At 47.8% G+C, this 26,980-nt stretch overlaps 1 protein-coding gene across 1 annotated transcript in view; it reads right to left on the reverse strand.

The window, feature by feature from the left end:
- Nucleotides 1-26,980, reverse strand: part of LOC149434131 (uncharacterized) — an 89,164-nt gene that overhangs the window by 37,258 nt on the left and 24,926 nt on the right. The window contains exon 3 of the mRNA XM_089664068.1: nucleotides 2,036-2,140. Within this exon, the coding sequence (XP_089520194.1) occupies nucleotides 2,036-2,140 (105 nt within the window). The remainder of the gene's footprint in view (nucleotides 1-2,035; nucleotides 2,141-26,980) is intronic.

Raw genomic sequence — 26,980 nt, forward strand, 5'->3', positions numbered from 1 at the left:
ATGGAGAACGTTCTGCTCTACGGGACCTGAACATGGTCTGCAGGACCGGACTTCTCCTAGTAGACCCATTCCAGAAAAGTCCCCGAAGAGCTTTCTACACCAAACCCTTCCACACACTACCTAACCCTCGGATCACACCTACGACCTACGCGTTTTCTGCAGAATTTTGCAAATTTTTTGGAAAGGGTCAGCGACATTTTTTGAATGCAAAAAAGTTGCGTTTTTGGTTCTATAGATGGAAACGCTGCTGAAAAGCACGTAGTGCGTTGAGCCAAATGTTTACCATCCCACCTGTACAGGTTAACTATTTGTTCTGTTCTAGTAGAGAGCAACTTAACTGATCCATCAAACATTCCCACATAAGACCAGTCCACTTTGGCTCCTCCTCCCACAGTCCATCGGCATTGAAAATGGACTGTTCCTGACATCAGCACGCTCAGTAGACAGGAACAGTCCACCGCTGGACCATGGGGGGGGGGGGGGGGGAGATTTTTCCGAGGATCGGCAGATCAGGCTAGTATGAACTTCGAGCAGCTGACCCATGCACTAGGGGCACAGCCAAACTGTATGGTGATGAAAAAAAATTGTCCCGGAGTTGGGCTTTAATGCAGGAGCTGAGAGATCACTTTTCAAAAGTGTGTCAGTCCGTGCCACATGTAACCGTAGCTTTAAGAACTCGGCGTAGGATGGAGATTTTATGCTATGAGGGCGATCGCAAAAGAAGGAAGTTCACATGCTGCGATTAGTCAGTGGGTGGAGCTTATATGCATGAAATTAAACCGAATGACATGAGATGGCATCTACATGCATTCATACAAACATACACCAGGGTGTGGAGCTCAGCAGGTGGACTCGGTATTAAAAGGTGAAGCCTTTAAGCAAGGGGGCAGAGCCAAGCAGGGGGGTGGAGGCAACCCAGGGGGGCAGAGCCAAGCAGGGGGGTGGAGGCAACCCAGGGGGGCAGAGCCAAGCAGGGGGGTGGAGGCAACCCAGGGGGGCAGAGCCAAGCAGGGGGGTGGAGGCAACCCAGGGGGGCAGAGCCAAGCAGGGGGGTGGAGGCAACCCAGGGGGGCAGAGCCAAGCAGGGGGGTGGAGGCAACCCAGGGGGGCAGAGCCAAGCAGGCAACCCAGGCGGCAGAGCCAAGCAGGGAACCCAGGCGGCAGAGCCAAGCAGGGAACCCAGGCGGCAGAGCCAAGCAGGGGGGTGGAGACAACCCAGGCGGCAAAGCCAAGCAGGGGGGTGGAGACAACCCAGGCGGCAGAGCCAAGCAGGGGGGTGGAGACAACCCAGGCGGCAGAGCCAAGCAGGGGGGTGGAGACAACCCAGGCGGCAGAGCCAAGCAGGGGGGTGGAGACAACCCAGGCGGCAGAGCCAAGCAGGGGGGTGGAGACAACCCAGGCGGCAGAGCCAAGCAGGGACAGAGTTAATATTTAGCCTTTGGAATCTGCCGGCCCATGCTGTATTTTGCTCCACCCACTGCTTAAGCAGTAAGTGAAGAAGATCCGTGAAGGAGCTAGTGCAGAAGAGAAAGATACCTTCATAACTTTGGAGGCAGGTCAGGGATGATGCAATTTTACAGCCAGTAGTCCCCCCCCCCACCCGTATTATGGGACAGTCCTAACCATCAGATCTAGATTTCCTCCTTTGGAGAGGGCACTCCAGGCTCACACTTACTGTGATTATCACACACTTGATACATGTACTCGGCCAGGTCTGTCACTTCTCTGCCTTTCATTTCTCCCCATCCCTAGGTATCTAAGCCCCCCCCCCCATCCATTCCCAGGACAGACACATTGAAGACACTTGTGGGCGTCTAGTATTCAGCCGCCTTAGATAAAGGACCCCATTAGAGAAGGGCTGGGTAAGCCCGATCCCTCTGGACAGAACATGTCCCCCTTCTATGTGGCTGCACACGGCTGTGATTTATTGGCAGCATGTGGTGTGCTCTGTGGGACACGGATGATGAATGATGTGTCAGGATGGCTTTGCAGCTGAGCTGGGTTTATATTTAGTATCAGGGTGACAATTGTGTACCAGGAAGATGTTCTGTGTCTCTGAGGGAAGGAAAGATCTGTGCAGTGTCCGGAGGGAGCAGAAGATCCGCCAAGACATCTTCATCGAGCTTTGACCCAAACGGATCTGAAATACAGGAGAAGGTTACCGGTCCGGATGGGGCCCGTGCGGTTGTACGGCTGGACATGGTCATTGAGGTGACACAAGCTGGAGGGCCCAGTCTGGACAAGGCAGATGTGTACACGGTGGTCGTTTCTTTGGTCGGGGACAGCACACCAAACTCAATCACATCTGGACGATTTCTGGACATCACATGGTTGGACGATTTCTCCAACCCACATCTCACCGGCTATGTAACCAAACCCAATCCGGAGTATTTATTAAAGGATATGTTCACATTTCGTAAGATTTTACGATCTGACCGGCCCCCCTTGCTAGCTGTCAAATTAAAAAAAGAAATCCCCGCCCCCGGCCTCGTCACTCATTTACAGCAGTCCTAGCAGCTGTCAGCTTGTAGTCCTCAATGAACTACCACGGCGCGGTGGTAGTTCATTATTTATTTCAGGTACTTCTATAGCTGTCAAATTTACACAGCACTTTACATATATATTGTACATTCACATCAGTCCCTAACCCTCAAGGGGTGTACAATCTAAGGTCCCTAACCCTCAAGGGGTGTACAATCTAAGGTCCCTGACCCTCAAGGGGTGTACAATCTAAGGTCCCTGACCCTCAAGGGGTGTACAATCTAAGGTCCCTGACCCTCAAGGGGTGTACAATCTAAGGTCCCTAACCCTCAAGGGGTGTACAATCTAAGGTCCCCAACCCTCAAGGGGTGTACAATCTAAGGTCCCCAACCCTCAAGGGGTGTACAATCTAAGGTCCCTAACCCTCAAGAGGTGTACAATCTAAGGTCCCTAACCCTCAAGAGATGTACAATCTAAAGTCCCTAACCCTCAAGGAGAGTCCAATCTAAGGTCCCTGACCCTCAAGGGGTGTACAAACTAAGGTTCCTAACCCTCAAGGGGCGTACAATCTAAGGTTCCTAACCCTCAAGGAGAGTTCAATCTAAGGTCCCTGACCCTCAAGGGGTGTACAATCTAAGGTCCCTGACCCTCAAGGGGTGTACAATCTAAGGTCCCTAACACTCAAGTGGCGTACAAGAAAAAAAACCCAACAAAACCACAAAAAAAAAAAAAATAAAAACAGCTTTTTTGGACATTTTAACACAAAAGAATAAGCAAACCAATCAGACGCAGAGGACGCTGCACCAACATAGCTGCAATGGCAGGTTGTGGTTGCACGGAGTTGACCTTCATAGGAGATGAACCTCAGAGATTGCACTTTGCAGCGACGCGGTCACTTTGTCCCATATGGTCAAGTGTAAACGGGAACCACTGATCCCCATACCGAATACTCCCCTAATCTGCACGCACTTCACAGCTCCTCTGCAGGGGGCACTGAAACACGCCGTGTTGGAGACCCATGGGAACGGCACGACCCTCACCCAATCTGTTGGTGGCGCCCTGACTGGGGCACCATCACAAGGAAGCTGGTCACATGCTCCCCTTATACCCAGAAATGTCCAGTATTCTCTCTGGCTGTGGAGGAGGAAATAGCTGTAAGCACAGGAAAGCCAAGTATATGGGGGTTGGAGGATGCCGATCAGTGGGAGATGCCGAACAGTGGGAGATGCCGATCAGTGGGAGATGCCGAACAGTGGGAGATGCCGAACAGTGGGAGATGCCGATCAGTGGGAGATGCCGATCAGTGGGAGATGCCGAACAGTGGGAGATGCCGAACAGTGGGAGATGCCGAACAGTGGGAGATGCCGATCAGTGGGAGATGCCGATCAGTGGGAGATGCCGAACAGTGGGAGATGCCGAACAGTGGGAGATGCCGAACAGTGGGAGATGCCGAACAGTGGGAGATGCCGAACAGTGGGAGATGCCGAACAGTGGGAGATGCCGAACAGTGGGAGATGCCGAACAGTGGGAGATGCCGAACAGTGGGAGATGCCGAACAGTGGGAGATGCCGAACAGTGGGAGATGCCGAACAGTGGGAGATGCCGAACAGTGGGAGATGCCGAACAGTGGGAGATGCCGAACAGTGGGAGATGCCGAACAGTGGGAGATGCCGATCAGTAGAGAATGAAGAGACATAGTTAGGAATTTATTGCAGCCAGTGACACCTTTAAAGAGATTTAAAGGTAATTTTCTGCAGTATATAAAATATAGCATATGGATATACTATATCGTATGAATAATAGTCCTGTTGGATAAATGAAATGATATGGGAGTGTCTCTTCAAATGGTAAGATTCCAGTGAATAATATATATAAAATCTGGAAGTGGATGATCAACCAGGAAATAAAAAGCCCGGAAATACAAAACATCCGGTGATGTGCGAAAGATTAGTGGGATTGCGAAAGATAAGTGGTTAAGGAATTTTTATTTTATTTTATTTTTTTTTTTTAAACGTGTGCAAACCGCAAGAACCATCTCTGCCAGCAAAAGGGTTAAGTGTCCAAGTGAATGTAAAGCCCGTGTGACTGCATTTCTATGTAGTAAATCTCCGTGTCTCCACAGATCTATAAAATCACAGATAAATACAGGGCTCACTAGAATCCAAAGCTGTAGTTATGGCATGCGGCTTCCACCCACCAGAGAAGTCCCAGCCCTTCTATTATCTACACCAGTCCAACACTGTCCTTCCTGATGCCATTTATACCAATCCAAGCAGAACAAAGATGTCACCAACCCGCCCCCTTAATTACACGCGGATATGAAAGGGAAGTCAATTTGTAGGAGATAAAGACAAAACAGCTCTCTGCTGGATCCACACAGGGGGAGGGTGAAGAACAAGGCATCCTTACACCTGGAAGATTTCCGGTCTGTGCCGTGCCTTAGACAATCCCTCCCCGAAGCTAAATTCATCATCAAAAAGTCAAGGAAGGGACGAAACATGTGTCAATGATTGTGTAGAGCCGGGTTCTTCAACCAGGGTTCTTCTAGATCAGGGCAGTCCAAACTATGGCCCTTCAGGTGTTGAGGAACTGCAAGCCCCATGAGGCCTTGCAAGATGGACACCCAGAGGCATGATGGGACTTATTATTATACAGGATTTATGGCGCCAACAGTTTGCTCAGCGCTTTACAATATAACGGGAGACAATACAGCAACAATACAGTTCAATACAAGAGGGATAGGAGGGCCCTGATCCTGGGAGCTTACAATCTAAGAGGGAGGGGCTAGTGGTACAAAAGGTAATAACTGTGGGGGATGGACTGGTTGGAAGAGTAGAAGATTCCATTACCAGCTGAGGGCAGGATAGGCTTCCCTGAAGAGATCGGTTTTCAGAGATCACCTAAAAATGAGCAGAGTAGGAGTGGTAATACTTCCAACAGCTGGAGGGCCATAGTTTGGACACCCCTGATCTAGAGGTTGCCAGGGGTTCCTTGAGCAATTTGTGTCTCCCAGGTAAGTTCCCACTGACACCATTGATTTTTTTAGCTCTCTATAGGGGGGGGATTCTTCCCAATGACCACAAGTGTACGGAGCATTCTTTCCTCTGACCATCACACTGATGTATCATGAATTGTAGATAAAGTCATTTTTAGCCGGGGTTCCCTGAGACCGCAAAGTCAAGTCAAGGGTTCCTCTGCATTGAAAAGGTTGGGAAAGGCTGCTGTAGAGTAATAAGATGAACTGTGACCATCAACTTCCTAGGAGGATATGAAATGATGTGCCGGTGAAGCATTCATTAACTTCTTCCCTACCGCACTATAGCCGAAAAACGGTTGTCTAGTTCTGGGACGACGTCCACGGATGTCATTCATTCCAGAACACACCCACTGCGCACCCCCAGCGGCGCGCATCCGGCACCGCCTGCGATCCTACGGACACAGCTGATCAAGTGATGTGATAAAAGGCCAATCACAGCGGCCTTTTACCATGTGATCAGCTGTGTCCAATGACAATGCAGTTGCCGGTTATCGGCTGCACTTTCCTCACGATCTCACAGCATGAGGAAAGAACTGCCGATAACCAGCAATGGTCAGAGAAGTGATCGGCACTGATCATCAGTGCCCTCATGATCAGTGCCCAGCAGTGCCGCCCACCTGTGCGTCATATGATACCCTCCCGCGCGTGCCCCGGTGGGCGCACAACCGGCGATCTCCGTGATCGCTGCGTCCTATGGACACAGCTGCTCCCGTGATATGGTAAACAGTCAATCACAGCGGCCTTTTACCCCGTGATCAGCCTTGTCCAATGACAGCACACCGGGTAAATGCAGTTGCCGGTTACCGGCTGCACTTTCCTCGCACTGTCACAGCGTGAGGAAAGTACTACCGATAACCAGCAATGGTCAGAGAAGTGATCGGCACTGATCATCAGTGCCCAGCAGTGCCACCCATCAGTGCCCAGAAGTGCCACCCACCTGTGCCCATCAGTGCAGCCAGTCAGTGCCCAGCAGTGCCGCCAGTCAGTGCCCAGCAGTGCCCATCATTGTTGCACATCAGTGCTGCCTATCAGTGCATCCTCATCAACGCACATCAGTGAAGGAGAAAAATAACCAGTATGCAAAATTTTATAATAGAAACAAATAAATACTTTTTTTTCCATTTTTTTGCTCTTTGTTTATAGCGCAAAAAATAAAAAAAAACAAAACACCCAGCTGGGATTAAATACCACCAAAAGAAAGCTCTATTTGTGCGAAAAAAAGATAAAAAAATCATATGGGTACAGTGTTGCATGACTGCGCAATTGTCATTCAAAGTGCGACAATGTTGAAAATTGGCCCTGGGCAGGAAGGGGTTATAAGTGCCCGGTAGGCGAGGGGTTAAAAACGGAAAATCTAAAAAAAAAAAAAAGAAAAAAACAACCCGGAGAATTTACTAAGCTTCCCGAGCCATTATACTGGTGATGGGACGGTCATGCACCCCATAGAGAGCAAGTTTATCTCTGCCACCTGCGTCTTTCTGAAAAAGAAACTAGCCCAGGTCTGCACCGGAGGGAACATGGCAGGTTTCCACATAGAAAACATCCGCAGATTCCCACCAGGTGATCACATTACAGGAGCAGTAGACTGCCCAGGGTCAAAATCTTCCACCACCCTCCTGCTCTGAGCCGAACAGGGGGCGGCTGAGATTGAAGCATGCAGCTCCAGCTCTCTACATTTTCACTGTGAATTCCACACCACAATCGCACCCCGTGCATGCAAACCGCTGCGGATGTGTATGTTGGGTCCGAAAAACGCGGTGCGATGTACAGAATCGGATCGCATGGGTATGAATACCCATGCGATCTGATTCTAGTGTGGACCCAAAAAAAGGGTCCTGCACTTTTCTGGGATGCGGAGCGATTTGAGGCATACAAAATGTATGCTTCAAATCGCATAGAATTCGAATGGGTTTTGAACAGGAATGCGGTGCGGTTACTGTGCGAATCATGTTATATGCTGCACCGCACAAGTGTGAACCCGGGCTGAGCCTTTAGAACCAATTTAAAGTGGAGTTCAACCCTAAAGGGGAATTTCCGCTTTAATGCTTTGGCCCCCGCTCCCCATTAAGGATTGGTACCGTTGGGGAGCGGGTACCTGTCAATTTCGGGTACTGCGATCGCCTAGGCCAGGGGTAGGCAACCTGCGGCTCTCCAGCTGTTGCAGGCCTACAAGTTCCATCATGCCTTGTCGTAGCTGTAACTGTCAGTTTTGTAATGTTGCAATGCCTCATGGGAAATGTAGTTCCACAACAGCTAGAGAGCCGCAGGTTGCCTACCCCTGGCCTAGGCGATCGGAAGCAGAAGTTGTCCTCCCTCCCCCAGTCTTCTGGGACACGTGACAGGTCCCAGAAGACTACGGGGCCGATCACAAAGCGCAGCACTTCTCGCACATGCTCAGTGGGAACCCAGCTGTGAAGCCGCAAGCTGTCACAGACGGGTGCCCACGCTAAAGATGCCGGCGACAGGGAGAGAAGACGGCCGGTGGAACCAGCTGTGGTGAGGACACCGCTGGACCGAGGGACAGGTAAGTGTCTGTATTCTAAAAGTCAGCAGCTACAGATTTTGTAGCTGCTTTTTTTTTTTTTTTTCAGCTGGAACTCCACTTTAAGACTCGATAGGATTTAGCTGGAATTCTACTTTAATAAACAGCTGTAACTGCAAGCAGTATAAGTACCTAAACGTGACTTGTATACACCTCTTGCAGGCCCTGTACAGCAGAGATCAAACAGAGGGAGAATCAGCACAAGGAGCCAGATCAGCTGTGCTGCAGTTCTCACGATCCAACAAGGACCATGCTGATAGGAGGAGAGAGCAGAGTGATCGATGAAACTGACGCTTGTCCTTTCACCATCCAGTCAGAGGCTGGAGGAGGAACAAGGCTTGCATAATACCAAACTGTGGCAGTGAAAAGTTGGGTCGCTCACCTGCCAGGCAGATCTGTACAGCAGGGCTGTGTAAATCTCAGGACTGTAAAGACAGGTCAAACCATTGACAAGTTATGCTCCCTTTCATGCATTTGCAGTTAAGGAAATACATATTTGCTCCCCTGCTGATGGTGAATGTTTGCCCCTCACACAGAAATGATCGGTCTAACAATGGAATGTTCGCCCCTCACACAGAAATGATCGGTCTAACAATGGAATGTTCGGTGTAACACTGAGAGACAGAATACAACAACAAATTCAGCAGAAATGCGTCTAACAAATGATGACTGATCTGCATGTTCATGAGGGAAAGAAGGATTTGGTCCCCTTCACAAAACATGACTTAGTACTTGGTGGCCAATCCCTTGTTGGCAATCACAGAGGTCAGACGTTTCCTGGAGTTGGCCCTCAGGTTTGCATACATCTCAGGAGGGATTTTGGCCCACTCCTCTTGGCAGATCCTCTCCAAGTCATTAAGGTTTGGTGGCTGACGTTTAGCAACTCGAACTTTCAGCTCCCTCCACAGATTTTCAATCGGATGAAGGTCTGGAGACTGGCTAGGCCACTCCAGGACCTTAATGTGCTTCTTCTTGAGCCGATCCTTTGTTGCCTTGGTCGTGTGTTTTGGGCCATTATTCTGGAACACCCATCAATGACCCATTTTCTATGCCCTGGCTGAGGGAAGAAGGTTCTCACCCAAGATTTGATGGTACATTGCCCCGTCCATCGTCCCTTTGATGTGGTGCAGTTGTCCTGTCCCCTTAGCAGAAAAACACCCCCAAAGCAGAATGTTTCCACCACCATGTTTCACAGTTGGGATGGTGTTCTTGGGGTCATAGGCATCATTCCTCCTCCTCCAAACATGGCGAGTTGAGTAGATGTCAAAGAGCTCCATTTTGGTCTCATCTGACCACAACACTTTCCACCAGTCCTCCTCTGCATCATTCAGATGTTCAGTGGCAGACTTCAGACGGGCCTGGACATGGGCTTTCTTGAGCAGAGGGACCTTGCGGGCACTGCAGGATTTCAGTCCTGGTCGGCGTAGTGTGTTACCAATTGTTTTCTTGGTGACTGCGGTCCCAGCTGCCTGGAGATCATTGACAAGATCCTCACGTGTAGTTCTGGGATGATTCCTCCCTGTTCTCATGATCATTGACACCCCACGAGGTGAGATCTTGCATGGTGCACCAGACCTAGGGAGACCGACACTTGTTTTGTGTTTCTTCCATTTGTGAATGATTGCACCAACTGTTGTCACCTTATAAACCAAGCTGCTTGGCCATAGTTTGGTAGCCCAGTCCAGCCTTGTGTAGGTCCCTGACATCCTTGGACAGCTCTTTGCCATGGTGGAGAGTTTGGAATCTGATGGTTTGATGGCTCCTGTGGACAGGTGTCTTTTATACAGGTAACACAATGAGATTAGCAGCACTCCCTTTAAGAGACTGCTTCTAATCTCAGCTTGTTACCTGTATGAAAGACACCTGTAGCCAGAAATCCTGCCGAATGATAGAGGATCAAATCCTTCTTTCCCCCATGAACATGCAGATCAGTCATCATTTGTTAGACGCATTTCTGCTGAATTTGTTGTTGTATTCTGTCTCTCAGTGTTACAGCGAACATTCCATTGTTAGACCGATCATTTCTGTGTGAGGGGCGAACATTCAACATCAGCCGGGGAGCAAATATGCATTTCCTTCACTGTATTTTGTCTGGAGTTTAGCATTATGTATAGCTGCAGCACCCCCCCCCCCCCCCCCCCGATCCAGAAATGTGAAATCCTCAGTGTGATGACAAAGCAGAAGTCGCCGGAGTCATCTCGGAGATTAGAGCGCAAAACGCTGCGGTCTTTTTTTTGTTTTGAGTGCTCGCAGGACATAGCAGCTTCTGCCCTTAATAAGGCCGTGAAGCATAAGTGAGAAAGCGTATCATCACTCTCTGAAACTACGTGACCTACTTACAGCACGGGAGCAGCCAGGACGCCATGCTTATATAACCGCTATCAATCGCTCCCTATTATCGGTCTCATCCATTTCTATTCAGCGGGAACCTTCCCTTAATGAACGCTGCACATATTTCATGCATGGCTTGTCTAAGTACTGAAAGGGAAGCCTCTGGAGGGAGATGCTGGTTTAAAAGCATCAAAAACACAAAGGCTGCAGTTTTATTTAACTTTTTATTTTTTTTGGGGGGGGGGGGGGGGGTGATGATGATGGAACCAAAAGTATGACTTTGAAGTTTCTCAAAGGTGACCAACATGACCGCAAAAGGCTGACAGCGCAAAACTGAGACCAGTGTAGACGTGCACATCGTCGATAGAATGGAAGCATCCTGCTGCGGCTATCAGGTTGGGGCTTTAGGGACAGATCCCCTACAGAGGCTCTACGCGTGTTACAGGAATAGGATTGTAAACAGAGGAAACCCATTCTCACACAAACTCTAGGCGTACATGTGGATGGGCGCTCAGCAATGACTGAACGACTTACAACACCCAACGGGGCTACCAAGGGCACAGAGACCAGGGATGAGGACTGTCCAAGAACAGGATGGGTGGTGTGAAAGTTGTGTAACTCCTTCCCATGTGGATGGGTGCTCAGCAATGACTGAAACGACTTACAACACCCAACGGGGCTACCAAGGGCACAGAGACCAGGGATGAGGACTGTCCAAGAACAGGATGGGTGGTGTGAAAGTTGTGTAACTCCTTCCCATGTGGATGGGTGCTCAGCAATGACTGAAGGACTCACAAACACCCAACAGGGCTACCAAGGGCACAGAGACCAGGGAGGACAACTGTCCCAAGAACAGGATGGGTGGTGTGAAAGTTGTGTAACGCCTTCCCATGTGGATGGGTGCTCAGCAATGACTGAACGACTCACAAACACCCATCGGGGCTACCAAGGGCACAGAGACCAGGGAGGACGACTGTCCCAAGAACAGGATGGGTGGTGTGAAAGTTGTACAACTCCACTCCCCCCCTCCCTATTCTGGTGAAAGGATGGACGCCGCTCAACTGACCCCAGGAGTCCAATGTTGAGCAGCCATTCTGGCCATGCCCACTGACCCGCTTCACCTCGTCCAGCAGGGGCTTGATCACGGAGGCTCTGTGACCAAGACGAAATGGGTTAGGCCAGAACAATGGCTGAGGCCATTGCTCAGCATTGGACTCCTGTGGTCGTTTAAGCAGCGTCCATCCCTTCACTTATTTATTTCAGGTACTTATATAGCTATCAATTTACGCAGCACTTTACAGTCAGGTCCATAAAAATTGGGACATGGACACAATTCTAACATTTTTGGCTCTATACACCACCACAATGGATTTGAAATGAAACGAACAACATGTGCTTTAACTGCAGACTGTCAGCTTTAATTTGAGGGTATTTACATCCAAATCAGGTGAACGGTGTAGGAATTACAACAGTTTGCATATGTGCCTCCCACTTGTTAAGGGACCAAAAGTAATGGGACAATTGGCTTCTCAGCTGTTCCATGGCCAGGTGTGTGTTATTCCCTCATTATCCCAATTACAATGAGCAGATAAAAGGTCCAGAGTTCATTTCAAGTGTGCTATTTGCATTTGGAATCTGTTGCTGTCAACTCTCAAGATGAGATCCAAAGAGCTGTCACTATCAGTGAAGCCATCATTAGGCTGAAAAAACAAAAACCCATCAGAGAGATAGCAAAAACATTAGGCGTGGCCAAAACAACTGTTTGGAACATTCTTAAAAAGAAGGAACGCACCGGTGAGCTCAGCAACACCAAAAGACCTGGAAGACCACGGAGAACAACTGTGCTGGATGACCGAAGAATTCTTTCCCTGGTGAAGAAAACACCCTTCACAACAGTTGGCCAGACCAAGAACACTCTCCAGGAGGTAGGTGTATGTGTGTCAAAGTCACCAATCAAGAGAAGACTTCACCAGAGTGAATACAGAGGGTTCACCACAAGATGGAAACCATTGGTGAGCCTCAAAAACAGGAAGGCCAGATTAGAGTTTGCCAAACGACATCTAAAAAAGCCTTCACAGTTCTGGAACAACATCCTATGGACAGATGAGACCAACATCAACTTGTACCAGAGTGATGGGAAGAGAAGAGTATGGAGAAGGAACTGCTCATGATCCTCAGCATACCACCTCATCAGTGAAGCATGGTGGTGGTAGTGTCATGGCGTGGGCATGTATGGCTGCCAATGGAACTGCTTCTCTTGTATTTATTGATGATGTGACTGCTGACAGAAGCAGCCGGATGAATTGTGAAGTGTTTCGGGAATATTATCGGCTCATATTCAGCCAAATGCTTCACAACTCATTGGACGCTTCACAGTGCAGATGGACAATGACCCAAAGCAGACTGCAAAAGCAACCAAAGAAGTGGAATGTTCTGCAATGGCCAAGTCAATCACCTGACCTGAATCCGATTGAGCATTTCACTTGCTGAAGACAAAACTGAAGGGAAAATGCCCCAAGAACAAGCAGGAACTGAAGACAGTTGCAGTAGAGGCCTGGCAGAGCATCACCAGGGATGACACCCAGCGTCTGGTGATGTCTATGCGTTCCACACTTCAGGCTGTAATTGACTGCAAAGGATTTGCAACCAAGTATTAAAAAGTGAAAGTTTGATTTATGATTATTATTCTGTCCCATTACTTTTGGTCCCTTAACAAGTGGGAGGCACATATGCAAACTGTTGTCATTCCTACACCGTTCACCTGGTTTGGATGTAAATACCCTCAAATTAAAGCCGACAGTCTGCAGTTCAAGCACATCTTGTTCGTTTCATTTCATATCCATTGTGGTGGTGTATAGAGCCAAAAATGTTAGAATTGTGTCCATGTCCCAATATTTATGGACCTGACTGTATATATTGTACATTCACATCAGTCCCCGCCCCGAGGGGCGTACAATCTAAGGGCCCTAACTCACATTCATACATACTAGGGACAATTTAGACAGGAGCCAATTCACCTCCCAGCATGTCTTTGTAATCTTCACTTGTATTGGCTGACACTGGAATCGCTCAGACTCACACTCTCCCCTTCTCACTTGAGGTGGAGTGATCTTTTTCCTTCCCTCCATTGTTCGGAGAGGCGCCATAAGGTATACATTTCACCTTCCCTATTCTGGTTACATAATCCTTTCATAAAGTCCGCATAGGTATTAATCATTCGCAAATCAATATGGGCAGCACAGTGGCTAAATGGCTAGCACAGGGGTGTCAAACTAGCGGCCCTCCAGCTGTTGCGAAACTACAAGTCCCATCATGCCTTTGGGAGTCATGCTTGTAACGGTCAATCTTGCAATGCCTCATGGGACTTGTAGTTTGGCAACAGCTGGAGGGCCACCAGTTTGACACCCATGGGTTAGCACTTCCACCTGGCAGTACTCGGGTCGTTGGTTCCAAACTAAACCATGGCACCACCTCCATGGAGCTTGCATGTTCTCCCTTTGCCTGCGTGGGTTTTCTCCAGGTACTCTGGTTTCCTCCCACACTCCAAAGACATGCTGGGAGGTTAATTGGATCCTGACTAAAATGGCCCTAGTATGTGTATGTATGAATGTGAGTTAGGGACCTTAGCTTGTACGCCCCTTGAGGGTTAGGGACCTTAGATTGTACACCCCTTGAGGGTTAGGGACTGATGTGAATGTACAAAAACTCCAGTTTTTCAGCTGGAACTCTGCTTTAAGCCGGCCATAGATGGCTCAAATCATGGCCGGATTTGAACGATCTATGAGCAGGCTGACTATACCCAAGTTGATTGTTTTAAAACCAACATGTCGGATTTTTCATGTGATTGCTAACGGCTATTATAGCCACTTGCAGTAATCGCGGTGTTCTCCTGGCGGAGACACCATCCTTCCCTCCTGCATCGGGAGAAAACAACAGCTCCACCGGAGGTATTCCCCCATTAACATGGTGTTGAAAGAAAATCACATCGTGTATGGCCTGCCTTAGAAGATCTGAACATTTCTGACCATCTGAGAAAGTTAGCTGCCTGGTTGTGTCTACGCCATACTTTTCTGAATTCACTGGCAGAAAGTGAAGTGAATAGAGTTTGCATGTTCTCCCTGTGCCTGCGTGGGTTTCCTCCGGGAACTCCTGTTTCCTCTCACACTCCACAGACATGCTAGGAGGTGAACTGGCTCCTGTCTAAATTGGCCCCTAGTATATGTATGTATGAATGTAAGTTAGGGACCTTAGATTGGACGCCCCTTGAAGGCCAGGGACCTTAGACTGGACGGCCCTTGAGGGTCAGGGACCTTAGACTGGACGCCCCTTGAGGGTCAGGGACCTTAGACTGGACGCCCCTTGAGGGTCAGGGACCTTAGACTGGACGCCCCTTGAGGGTCAGGGACCTTAGACTGGACGCCCCTTGAGGGTCAGGGACCTTAGATTGTACACCTGTAACGAAACCGGACCCCGACTGCGCTAGGGTATTTCCGTTGTAGGCTCGCTTCCCTGTCCGAACACAGATCCCCGGACACCACCGCTGACCAAGCAGGAAATAGACAGCGCCAGACTCTCTTAAGACAGGAAGTCAACTGCTTTATTTGAACACAAACACAAGATATATACACAGGGCGGGGAAATACAACCAGGAATAGGAAACACATCAGCAAGCCGTCCCCTCAGGGGGAAGGGCTGCCAGAAACACCCCCCACCAAACCACACAATAGAACAATGGGATGCAGCACATGGCAGTGAACAATGAACAACCACATGGCAGTGAACAATGAACAACCCCCACACCAGTGAACAATGAACAACCCCCACACCAGTGAACAATGAACAACCCCCACACCAATACACAAACATTACATCCCATAATAGTTACCTAGAACAATGGGATGCAGCCGCATGGCAGAGAACAATGAACAATCCCCATACCAATATTAGAACATTTCACCCTGTACCCCTAACAGGCACAGGGTGACTTACACATAAGAGGAACAGGAGGAGCTGAGACAGGGGTCCTCCCACCCCCAAAAGTCACTCCCATAACACCCCTTGAGAGTTAGCGACTGAAGGGAATGTACAATATATATGTAAAGCACTGATTACATGGACAGCGCTATACAAGTACCTGAAATAATTAAATAACGGGCAAACCCTGATCCCGTACCTCCGCCTTCTCTGCAACAAGCAGGAGCCTTTCCCTGGAGGAGTCTGGTTTAGGTGCCGGATCATTCATTTGTTCTTAGGGTGCCCTTACAAGGTGGAGTGTTCTTTTGTGACACGGCATCCATGTTTGTGCGCCCTGCAGCTGACGGGCCCCATTTCCCAGAATAGAAGCCAGTCTTGCCAGGCTCGGGAGGATGTTAGCAGTGAACAATGTCACATTCAGTTACTAATCAGAAAATGGCTGCAAGCAACTGGCATGGGAAGCAGAGCTAGCTGGCAACACAGCTGTGTATCTAGGGTTGTGTGTCTAGACATACAGTTGTGGCCAAAATTATTCAACCCCCAATGCTGTAAAGGGGTTTAGGGACTATAGTGTACATTTGGAATTGTATTCAGAATCAAATCCTACAAGGACGTTGTAACTACCCAAATGCAACTAAAATGACATCAATTGTTTATGTAATACAGTAGTAAATGGTTCTTATGTGGTTTCTTCATTGCCACAATTATTCAACCCCTTAAAGACTACCACTCTGAAGAACAGAGGTTCATACAGGTGCTTTCCATCAGGTATTGAAAACACCTGTGGATGTCACCGAGCAGCAATCAAGCATAATAAGCACCAATTAGGCAGCTTTAAAATGACTGTGATACTCAGCTCCTTCTAGACATTTACTGGTGTGGTTACAAACATGGTGAAGGCAAGAGAATGGTCCAGGAAGACAAGAGAAGAGGTGATTTCTCTTCACAGGAAGGGCAATGGCTATAAGAAGATTGCAAAGATGTTAAACATACCAAGAGACACCTTAGGAAGCATCATTCGCAAATTCAAGGCAAAGGGCACTGTTGAAACGCTACCTGGTCGTGGCAGAAAGAAGATGCTGACTTCGACTGCTGTGCGCTACCTGAAGCGTAGAGTGGAGAGAAGTCCCCGTGTGACTGCTGAGGAACTGAGAAAAGATTTGTCAGATGTGGGTACAGAAGTTTCAGCCCAGACAATAAGACGCACACTGCGTAATGAAGGCCTCCGTGCCAGAACTCCCAGGCGTACCCCCTTGCTGTCTCCAAAGAATAAGAAGAGTCGACTGCAGTATGCCAAAAGCCATGTGGACAAACCACAAAAGTTGTGGGATAGTGTTCTGTGGACTGATGAAACAAAATTAGAACTGTTTGGGCCCATGGATCAACGCTATGTTTGGAGGAGGAAGAACAAGGCCTATGATGAAAAGAACACCTTGCCTACTGTGAAGCATGGTGGAGGGTCAATCATGCTTTGGGGCTGTTTTGCTTCTGCAGGTACAGGGAAGCTTCAGCGTGTGCAAGGTACCATGAATTCTCTTCAGTACCAGGAGATATTGGATGGAAACGTGATGCAGTCCGTCACACACCTGAGGCTTGGGAGACGTTGGACCTTTCAACAGGACAATGATCCCAAGCATACCTCCAAGTCCACTAGAGCATGGTTGCAGAGGAAAGGCTGGAACATTTTGGAGTGGCCATCGCAGTCACCAGACTTAAATCCGATTGAGAACCTCTGGTGGGACTTAAAGAAAGCAGTTGCAGTGCGCAAGCCTAAGAATGTGACTGAACTGGAGGCCTTTGCCCATGAAGAATGGGCGAAGATACCCGTAGATCGCTGCAAGACACTTGTGTCAAGCTATGCTTCACGTTTAAAAGCTGTTATAACTGTAAAAGGATGCTGTACTAAGTACTAAGATTGAATGTCACTTGGGGGTTGAATAAAACTGATAATGCTGTGAGCACAGAAAAGACATTTGTGGTTATTTCATTATAACTGTTATGTTATATTTGTCTGACCTACAAGTGCCTCTTTAATGTAAATGTAAGCAAGATGACTGAATGATCAAAAGCAATGTCAAACTGGCCAAAACACTCAATTTCAGTGGGGGTTGAATAATTTTGGCCACAACTGTAATATGCCTCGTCTCAGATACACCCTCCGAATGTTACACTTCTGGGGTGGGGTGGGTTACATGGCAAGAGAAACTCTGCAGAGAAGACAGAACAGATGGATTTTCCTGTAGGCCAATACGAATTTATTGAACTCTCAAAACACTTTGGGGGACATCAACAAATACCCGATCTACGGCATTTCATCACCTGAATTCGAATCACATCCAAGCCAGAAATCTCCGCTCCAAACAAATAGATATGCTGAGCTTAGAGTTAAGCTGGCCACACATGGATTGACATTCGGCCAGTTCAGCAGTTTCGGACTGTCCCTGCTCGTGTAGTGCATACTGTGAGTGTTCTCTGCAGGTCTCCATCTTTGTGAAGCCATCTTGCCCTTTTCTTCTATAGGTTTCTGAGCTCACTATTCCCATAAACCAGCCAAGCTACCATAGTTTGTTAGGTCTCAGTGATCACCTTCAACCTGTACTATTGAAAATTGAGTGCATTTTCAGACTGTCCCTGCTTGTGTAGTGCATACTGAGTGCTCTCTGCACGTTCAGAGCCTCCATCTTTGTGAAGCCATCATGCTATGAACCAGCCAAGCTACCATAGTTTGTAAGGTCCCAGTGATCACCTTCAACCTGTACTATTGAAAATTGAGTGCATTTTCAGACTGTCCCTGCTTGTGTAGTGCATACTGAGTGCTCTCTGCACGTTCAGAGCCTCCATCTTTGTGAAGCCATCATGCTATGAACCAGCCAAGCTACCATAGTTTGTAAGGTCCCAGTGATCACCTTCAACCTGTACTATTGAAAATTGAGTGCATTTTCAGACTGTCCCTGCTTGTGTAGTGCATACTGAGTGCTCTCTGCACGTTCAGAGCCTCCATCTTTGTGAAGCCATCATGCTATGAACCAGCCAAGCGACCATAGTTTGTAAGGTCCCAGTGATCACCTTCAACCTGTACTATTGAAAATTGAGTGCATTTTCAGACTGTCCCTGCTTGTGTAGTGCATACTGAGTGCTCTCTGCACGTTCAGAGCCTCCATCTTTGTGAAGCCATCATGCTATGAACCAGCCAAGCTACCACAGTTTGTTAGGTCCCAGTGATCACCTTGAAAATGCACGCTCTGAACATGCAGAGAGCATTCAATGTATGCACTACACAAGCAGGGACAGTCTGAAAATGCACACAATTTTCAATAGTGTTCAGAGCCTCCATCTTTGTGAAGCCATCTTGCTCTTTTCTCCTATAGATTTTTGAGCTCACTATGCCCATGAACCAGCCAAGCTACCATAGTTTGTTAGGTCGCAGTGATCACCTTGAACCTGTACCATTGAAAATTTAGTGCATTTTCAGACTGTCCCTGCTTGTTTAGTGCATACTGAGTGCTCTCTGCATGTTCAGAGCCTCCATCTTTGTGAAGCCATCTTGCGCTTTTCTTCTATAGGTTTCTGAGCTCACTATGCCCATGAACCAGCCAAGCTAACATAGTTTGGTCCCTTGAACCTATACTATTGAAAATTGTGTGCATTTTCAGACTGTCCCTGCTTGTGTAGTGCATACTGAGTGCTCTCTGCACGTTCAGAGCCTCCATCTTTGTGAAGCCATCTTGCTCTTTTCTCCTATAGGTTTCTGAGCTCACTATGCCCATGAACCAGGCAAGCTACCATAGTTTGTTAGGTCCCAGCGATCACCTTGAAAATGCACGCAATTTTCAATAGCACAGGTTCAGACTGTCCCGGCTCGTGTAGTGCATACTGTGAGTGCTCTCTGCATGTTCAGAGCCTCCATCTTTGTGATGCCATCTTGCCCTGTGAGTGCTCTGTGCACATTCAGGCCACACACCAAACATTTTGCTCTAGGCTTGTATACAATCAGTCTGCATAAAAAGGGAGAGAGGAGCAAAATGTAACAGAAATGGGAGGGGGGGGGGCACAGCTCAAGGACATAAAAGGACACAAGGGGGCGCCGACCTAAGTGCAGAGAGTTAAAACCATTTATTAACATACAGTAGCCTGTAGCTACTCAAAAAAGGAAGGAGAATATATCAATCCTTGACTTGGCCAGTGGGGGACCGGTGGTGTCAGTCAGACCCCTGGTCCCTCGGGATGAAGAGAAATGGAAGCCGTCAGCTGTGAGGACGCTGGAGACCAGCGCCGTAACCAGTGTCCGCACGGAAGTCTGGACCGGGTGGGTGACCAATGGGAAGGCGAGGACAAGTCAGGGGACATCAGCAGCAGCTGCTTCGAAACATGTCACCTGACTAGAAGCCGTTGCTTCGAAACGCGTCAACTGACTTGTCCTCACCTTCCCATTGGTGGCCTGCCTGATCCAGACTTCCGCGTGCTCCCTGCTGGTTACGGTGCTGGTCTCCAGCGTCCTCACTGCTGACGGCTTCCATCTCTCTTCATCCCGAGGGACCGGCCCCCCACTGGCCAAGCCGAGGATTGATATATTTGCTCTTCATTCTCCTTCATTTGTGAGTAGCTACAGACTATTGTATTTTAATAAATGGTTTTAACTCTCTGCACTTAGGTTGGCGCCCCCTTGTGTCCTTTTAGGTTTCCTACAGAGTATTGCTTCACTCTATGGCAGGGGTGTCAAACTGGCGACCCTCCAGCTGTTGCAAAAAAGTCCCATCATGCCTCTGCCTTTGGGAGTCATGCTTGTAACGGTCAATCTTGCCATGCCTCATGGGACTTGTAGTTTGACAACAGCTGGAGGGCCGCCAGTTTGGCACCTGTGCTCTATGGGGAGCTGCCTTCATCAGTACCTCCTATATGGACGTCATAACTTCACTATTTTATTTTCTATCATTACGCACTTTTACATGGTTTAACCACTTCCTGTCCGGACACTTTAACCCCCTTCCTGTCCAGGACAATTTTCAGCGCCATCACACTTTGAATGACAGTTGCGCGGTCATGCAACACTGTACCCATATGAATTTACCATTTTTTTGAGACAGATAAAGCTTTATTTTGGTGGTATTTATTCACCGCTGGGATTTTTATTTTTTTTGCTATGTAAATGAAAATGTCCAAAAATTTGGAAAAAAGGTGTTTATAAAATTTTGCAAATAAATAATTTTTCATCATAGATCTTGGCCGAAATTTATTCTGTTATCTTTTTAGTAAAAAAAATTAAAAAAAAATGAGCCAAATTAGTTTATAACCAAAAATTATAATTTTTATACATTTTTTTTTATTTTATATATTTTTTTTTTTTTTTTTTTTACATACTGTCACCCTAGCAGTGACACAGCGGTGACACTGTACTACTTGTGCGGGGTGATGGAGATTTTTTTTTTTTTACTGCGATTTATTTTACACCCATATAGGATGTAAAAGCAATCATTTCTCTTTCTCTCTGTCTGCATTTTTGCAGTCATTGAGAACTGAGTGAGCTGTGATTGGTCACAGCTTGTCACATGGTACAAGGCTGTTGTGAATAGCCCTGTACCATGTGACCTCGGTGATCATTCACAGATTTCACACGTAGTAAGCAATGATGTCACAAGTGACATCTTGCTTACTACTTTGCATGTGATCACTGATTGGCCTATCAGTGATCACATGATCGGGACCTCATACAGAGGTCTCGTCCGACGATCGGTGTTCCACTATGTCCGGAGGACACAGCAGGCACCGGATCGCGGTGGTACGTGCACAGCTAGAAATGGCGGGTACCGTTTATGAACGGCAACCCGCCCCTGGAGTGCCACCGCCCTGTCGTTTATAAACAGCAGGTGGACGGCAAGTGGTTAAAGTTGCACTATTGATGCCTCTATTTGTCTGCATTTGTCAGGATAGTTCCCTCTCAGCGCCAAACACCCTATTTGACAGCTCAAGGACAGCCAAGAGTTAGGTGGTACATAAGCCCCGAGGTGGAAAGCGGACGTATGCCTTTAGTGCTGCTGGCAGGAATCAAAGTGCTCTTTTATTATATAACGGATTTAAAATTCAGATACAGAACCTGACAGCTCAACACGCACTGCTTCTTGTAGAATGGACCATGTGTCTTACGCCGACTACCTCTTAGGTGTTGTTCATACAGGCTTCACACCTTCCACAGGATCTCACATGTATGGAACATACATAACTTTCACTGGTCCAAGCTGAACGTAACTATGCTGAAATTGTCTCACCTAAACATCACCTTTAAAACTACAAGTCCCGCCACAGTCCTGTCAGCACAAAGCCTGGAAATTCTATAACCCAGTGGTCTCCAAACTGCAGCTCGGGGGTCGAATGTGGCCCTTTGCTTTCCTTTATACAGCCCTTGGAGCACTATTCTTCCCACTGAAATCAAAGATTGGGCACCATTCCTTCCAATGACACCAACAATGGGGCACTATTCCGGGCACTGACACGAATAATGGTGCATTATGCCTTCCATTAAAATTAATTATGGGGTAATGCTTACTCCCATAAAAGGGCAGGGTATTTTCTACTTCTACCAGCCACAGCCTGGGCCCCCGAAAGCCTGAAGGACCTTTGCTTGCCTTTATCCAGCCCTTGGAGCACTATTCTTCCCACTGAAACCAAAGTTGGGGCACCATTCCTTCCAAAGACTCCACCAATGGGGCACCATTCCTTCCAAAGACTCCAGCAATGGGGCACCATTCCTTCCAAAGACTCCAGCAATGGGGCACCATTCCTTCCAAAGACTCCAGCAATGGGGCACCATTCCTTCCAAAGACTCCAGCAATGGGGCACCATTCCTGGCACTGACACGAATAATGGTGCATTATGCCTTCCATTAAAATTAATTATGGGGTAATGCTTACTCCCATAAAAGGGCAGGGTATTTTCTACTTCTACCAGCCACAGCCTGGGCCCCCGAAAGCCTGAAGGACCTTTGCTTGCCTTTATCCAGCCCTTGGAGCACTATTCTTCCCACTGAAACCAAAGTTGGGGCACCATTCCTTCCAAAGACTCCAGCAATGGGGCACCATTCCTTCCAAAGACTCCAGCAATGGGGCACCATTCCTTCCAAAGACTCCAGCAATGGGGCACCATTCCTTCCAAAGACTCCACCAATGGGGCACCATTCCTTCCAAAGACTCCACCAATGGGGCACTATTCCTGGCACGGATACGAATAATGGTGCATTATGCCTTCCATTAAAATTAATTATGGGGTATTGCTTACTCCCATAAACGGCAGGGCATTTTCTACTTCTACCAGCCACAGTCTGGCCCCCTAAAGCTCGAAGGACCATGAACTGTCCCTTTGCATAGAAAGTTTGGAGACCCCTGCTATCACCACTTGCAGCCGTCCCCGGCCCTTTAAGAGCATCTACATGCTGGGAGGCAGGCTTTCTGAACTTGGGGCCCCTGAGATTGGCTGTCACAGCTATCATGTGATCAGAAGCAAAAAAAAAAAAAAAAAAATACACCAACAAACTGCCTATGCAGGTAAGTACCTGTACATAACGCTGACTAAAGTTGAATAATGTCCTTACAAATGGTGTAGGACAGGGGTCTCCAAACTAAGGCCCTCCAGCTGTTGAAGCACTACAAGTCCCATCATGCCTCTGCGAGTCTTTCCTGAGGCTGTCAGAGTCTTTCAAGGCCTCATGGGGCTTGCAGTTCCTCAACACCTGGAGTGCCATAGTTTGGAGACTCCTGGTGTAGGCCATTTATATACCTCCCAAAGCCTTGACAAAAAACAAACAAACAAAAAAAAAAAAAACTCCAATACGATGCCTCCTCCATCCGGCCTAGCTGCCAGGACATTGCTAAGGTGCTCCCAGCCGTTGATGCTTGCCTCCAGCATCACAGGAACATTTCCCCATACCTCTGCACATGCACGGTTCACCATCTCCTTGGTCACAGCAGCACTGAGAAGACTACTGTGACATGTGAAGGGGTTTTGATTCAGAAGCAGTGCTCACTCCTGCATTGGTGAATTTCAACAACCCAGAAGCTTCTTAAAGTAGAGTTCCACCACCCTGGCCATCTACACATAGTGTGGCTGCTGACTTTTAATTTTAGGGCATTTACCTATCCATGCATCCAGGGGTGTCCTCACCCCGAGCAGATTCTTCAATCAGCTGTAGGGTGCTAGTGCCACCACCATCTTGACTAACGGAAACTGGCAGTGAAGCACTGCGGCTTCACCGAGGGCTTCCTGCTGCACTTTGTGAATGGGCTGCAGTCCTCTGGCACCTTGGAAGTGTCCCAGAGGGCTGCGTGGGGTGCCAGAAGAGGGAGCGGGTACCTGTCAAAACCAGGTACCTCTCGTGCCCAATGTGGCGGCGGAGAGCGGGAAGAGGCAGAAAGCGGAGCTTCCACTTTTGGGTGGCTTTAAGGCAGAACGAGGAGACACCATCTTGGAGAGTTTCTCAAACTGCAGGAGGTACTATATATAAATGGCCTACACCTGTAGCAAGGGCATTATTCAACTCTAGTCACACTTGTATCGTTCGTTTTTTTGATCAGGGCGAACTAATCCATTAAATGGCTGAGTGTTTTTTTTTTGTTTTTTTTTTTAAATGAACATAATGTTGGAAATGTTCTATTTTAAGAAGCAGCCCAAGCCACGGGACCATGTGAACTTGGTGGGAGTGGTCTTCACTGACGTGGAATCAGAACCCAGTATGGTTACCGTGACAACCGGAGCTGCGCTCTCCCCCATACAGCTGCCAGATATAATCGGGGTGACAGGCCAGAAGAAAAATCTTCTTGTGAACGTCTATGTACAATATGGCTTTAAGTCAAGTCAATGGCACAGCCGCCCCGCTTTCCGACTTGTCTATCTAAAACTCAGCTGGAAGGAAGAGAGAGAGTGTGAGCCAAAAAGGCATGAAGCTTTCCAGACCACCCCTAATGGGACCTGTGATATGGTGAATGGCAAGGAGGTTCACAATGCCCTGCAATGTACTGTAACTTATATGATCCTGAGTTTATCGACTCAATATGCCAAATCATGTGACCAGCGACATTTAAAGCCACATTTAAAGCGACATTTAAAGCCTTATTTATGGTTTTTATGCTAAAAATTACAAAGAGAAAAGTGCAGGAAATCAGCAATAACCGTCACTAAAATGGGACTATGACCGTGCAAAACCCTGCCACTGTGCGAGGTGAAGGAGCACATTGTCCGCACCAATACATATTTTACCTAATACATATTTGAGGGCTCCGGAGAGTGAGTGAGGACGAGTGGGGTTTCAGTTCTCTGGATTCTGTCATTCCCGATCGGTGTCTGGAGCTTGGAGACTTCAAAGAGATTTGGGCAGGAAGGTCTCCACTCCAGTGTCCAGGTCTTACCAGAGGCCTGCAGGTTGTGGGCACGCTCGTTATAAGTGAGGCCTGGCCAAAGTTCAGAGCTCCCTTCAGAAGATGGGCATGCTCCCGTTAGAAAGCAGGCAGGCTTACTCAATCCAGGAGAATGGTTTGCTCTGTTGAAGGAACAGGTACGCTCCACCCAAAAGCCAGGTGGTCTCTGGCTAGGAGACAGGAGAGCTTTAGATGGGTGCCCAGAGATCCCCCATTGAGAAGGCGAGGGTTCTTGCAGCAAAGCAACTAAAGGCTGAGAACTAGAAGAAACCAAGGTGACAGGAGATTCCCCATTGAGAAGGTGTGGGTCCATGCAGCAAAGCAACTAAAGGCTGAGAACTAGAAGAACCCAAGGTGCCAGGAGATCCCCATTGAGAAGGTGTGGGTCCATGCAGCAAAGCAACTAAAGGCTGAGAACTAGAAGATCCTAAGGTGCCAGGAGATCCCCCATTGAGAAGGCGTTCGTCCATGCAGCAAAGCAACTAAAGGCTGAGAACTAGAAGAACCCAAGGTGCCAGGAGTTCCCCTATTGAGAAGGCCAGGGTTCATGCAGCAAAGCAACTAAAGGCTGAGAACTAGAAGATCTCAAGGTGCCAGGAGATTCCCCATTGAGAAGGCCAGGGTTCAAGCAGCAAAGCAACTAAAGGCTGAGAACTAGAAGAACCCAAGGTGCCAGGAGATCCCCATTCAGAAGTCATGAATCCATGAAGCAAAGCAACTAAAGGCTGAGAACTAGAAGAACCCAAGGTGCCAGGAGTTCCCCTATTGAGAAGGCAAAGGTTCATGCAGCAAAGCAACTAAAGGCTGAGAACTAGAAGAACCCAAGGTGCCAGGAGTTCCCCCATTGAGAAGGCAAGTGTTCATGCAGCAAAGCAACTAAAGGCTGAGAACTAGAAGAACCCAAGGTGCCAGGAGTTCCCCTATTGAGAGGCCAAGGTGTGAGCCTATGAAGCAAAAGTGCTAAGAACAAGGAGAAACCAGGAAAGGTGGGTGAGACAGTCCTAGGGACTAATCAAGTGCCAAAAAGCATTTACAGCCATCTTTCGGGACGTTCAGTTTTCTTGGTGGAAGAAAAATAGGCTTTTCTTCTTTAAAAAAAACAGATGTTAACAGATGTGGACATTAACGGATGTAAAAAGATGTTCATCCATTTACATCCGCAAGTCCATAGAAATACACGGGGGTCAGTTTTTCATCTGTAAATGGACATACGGAAGGCCCATGTAAAAGGGGCCTTATTATGTTTTTCTTTGAAGACAAAAGATGTCAATTAGTTCAGACAACTGTATGGGTCGCTTTTTTCTAAACTAAAGTACCTCAGTATTCACTGTGAAGTAAATAAATAAGTTGGTTTTGTGTTGCAGTTTGGGCACTCTGGCTCAAACATTTCACCTTCACTGGTCTAGAGGGACCGATGTCGACATTGGGAAGTCCGATTCATTGAGAAGTCCATCTCTTCTCCCCCGGTATGTCTCTGATAACACACATACATGACCACAGAGCCAGAAATGGAGCACTAATCATTCTATACAGTACGAGATATTTCACAGCTCCGCCATGCTCTATTTTTACAGTCTTGTGACAAATCTCGTAAATAGGTCACACAATTCCTACTGCTGATGTAGATCCAGAATAAAACATTAATCCTTCTTGCCATCGCGGCTTGTAAAACGGCTTGAAGGGCAAGCCAGTCATTGTAAGCAGATCACAGAGACTGAGGCGAGCCCACCAAGGAATAAACATTTCATAAACAGGCTGCAAGAAGATTGGACGACAAAGTGATGGGGCGTGGTCAAAGCTGTAATTGGGGGGCTCAGATTCAGCACCTGACTTTCAGTAATGTTCGCTGAAGTCTCCTCCAGGTCATCCCAGATACCAGCCAAATACTACCAAAGCAGCCATCTACCATAGAGAGGAAACCAAGTAAATTCTCAAGATACAAAGATATGTCTTTATAGGTGGAGATTTTATAATGTGATGGGGTGGAGGAAGCATCTGTGGAGATCAGTGGAGATGGATCTGCTCTGTCCTACAAGTAGGTCATTCCATGACCGCTTTCTTCACACAGGATCAAAAGGATAAACACTGCCACCTACTGAACACATCCAGGTATTGTACCACGCTCCTTTTCTATGCTCTCAGGTGTTGTGCCATGTTCCTTGTGTACACTCCCAGGTAGTGCCTTAGGTGAAAGCTGCTGGGTGAAAAACTGAA

The sequence above is a fragment of the Staurois parvus genome, unplaced genomic scaffold, assembly GCF_062004578.1.
Source record: "Staurois parvus isolate SC_StPar_1 unplaced genomic scaffold, SC_StPar_1.0 ptg001824l, whole genome shotgun sequence".
Taxonomy (NCBI): Eukaryota; Metazoa; Chordata; class Amphibia; order Anura; family Ranidae; genus Staurois; species Staurois parvus.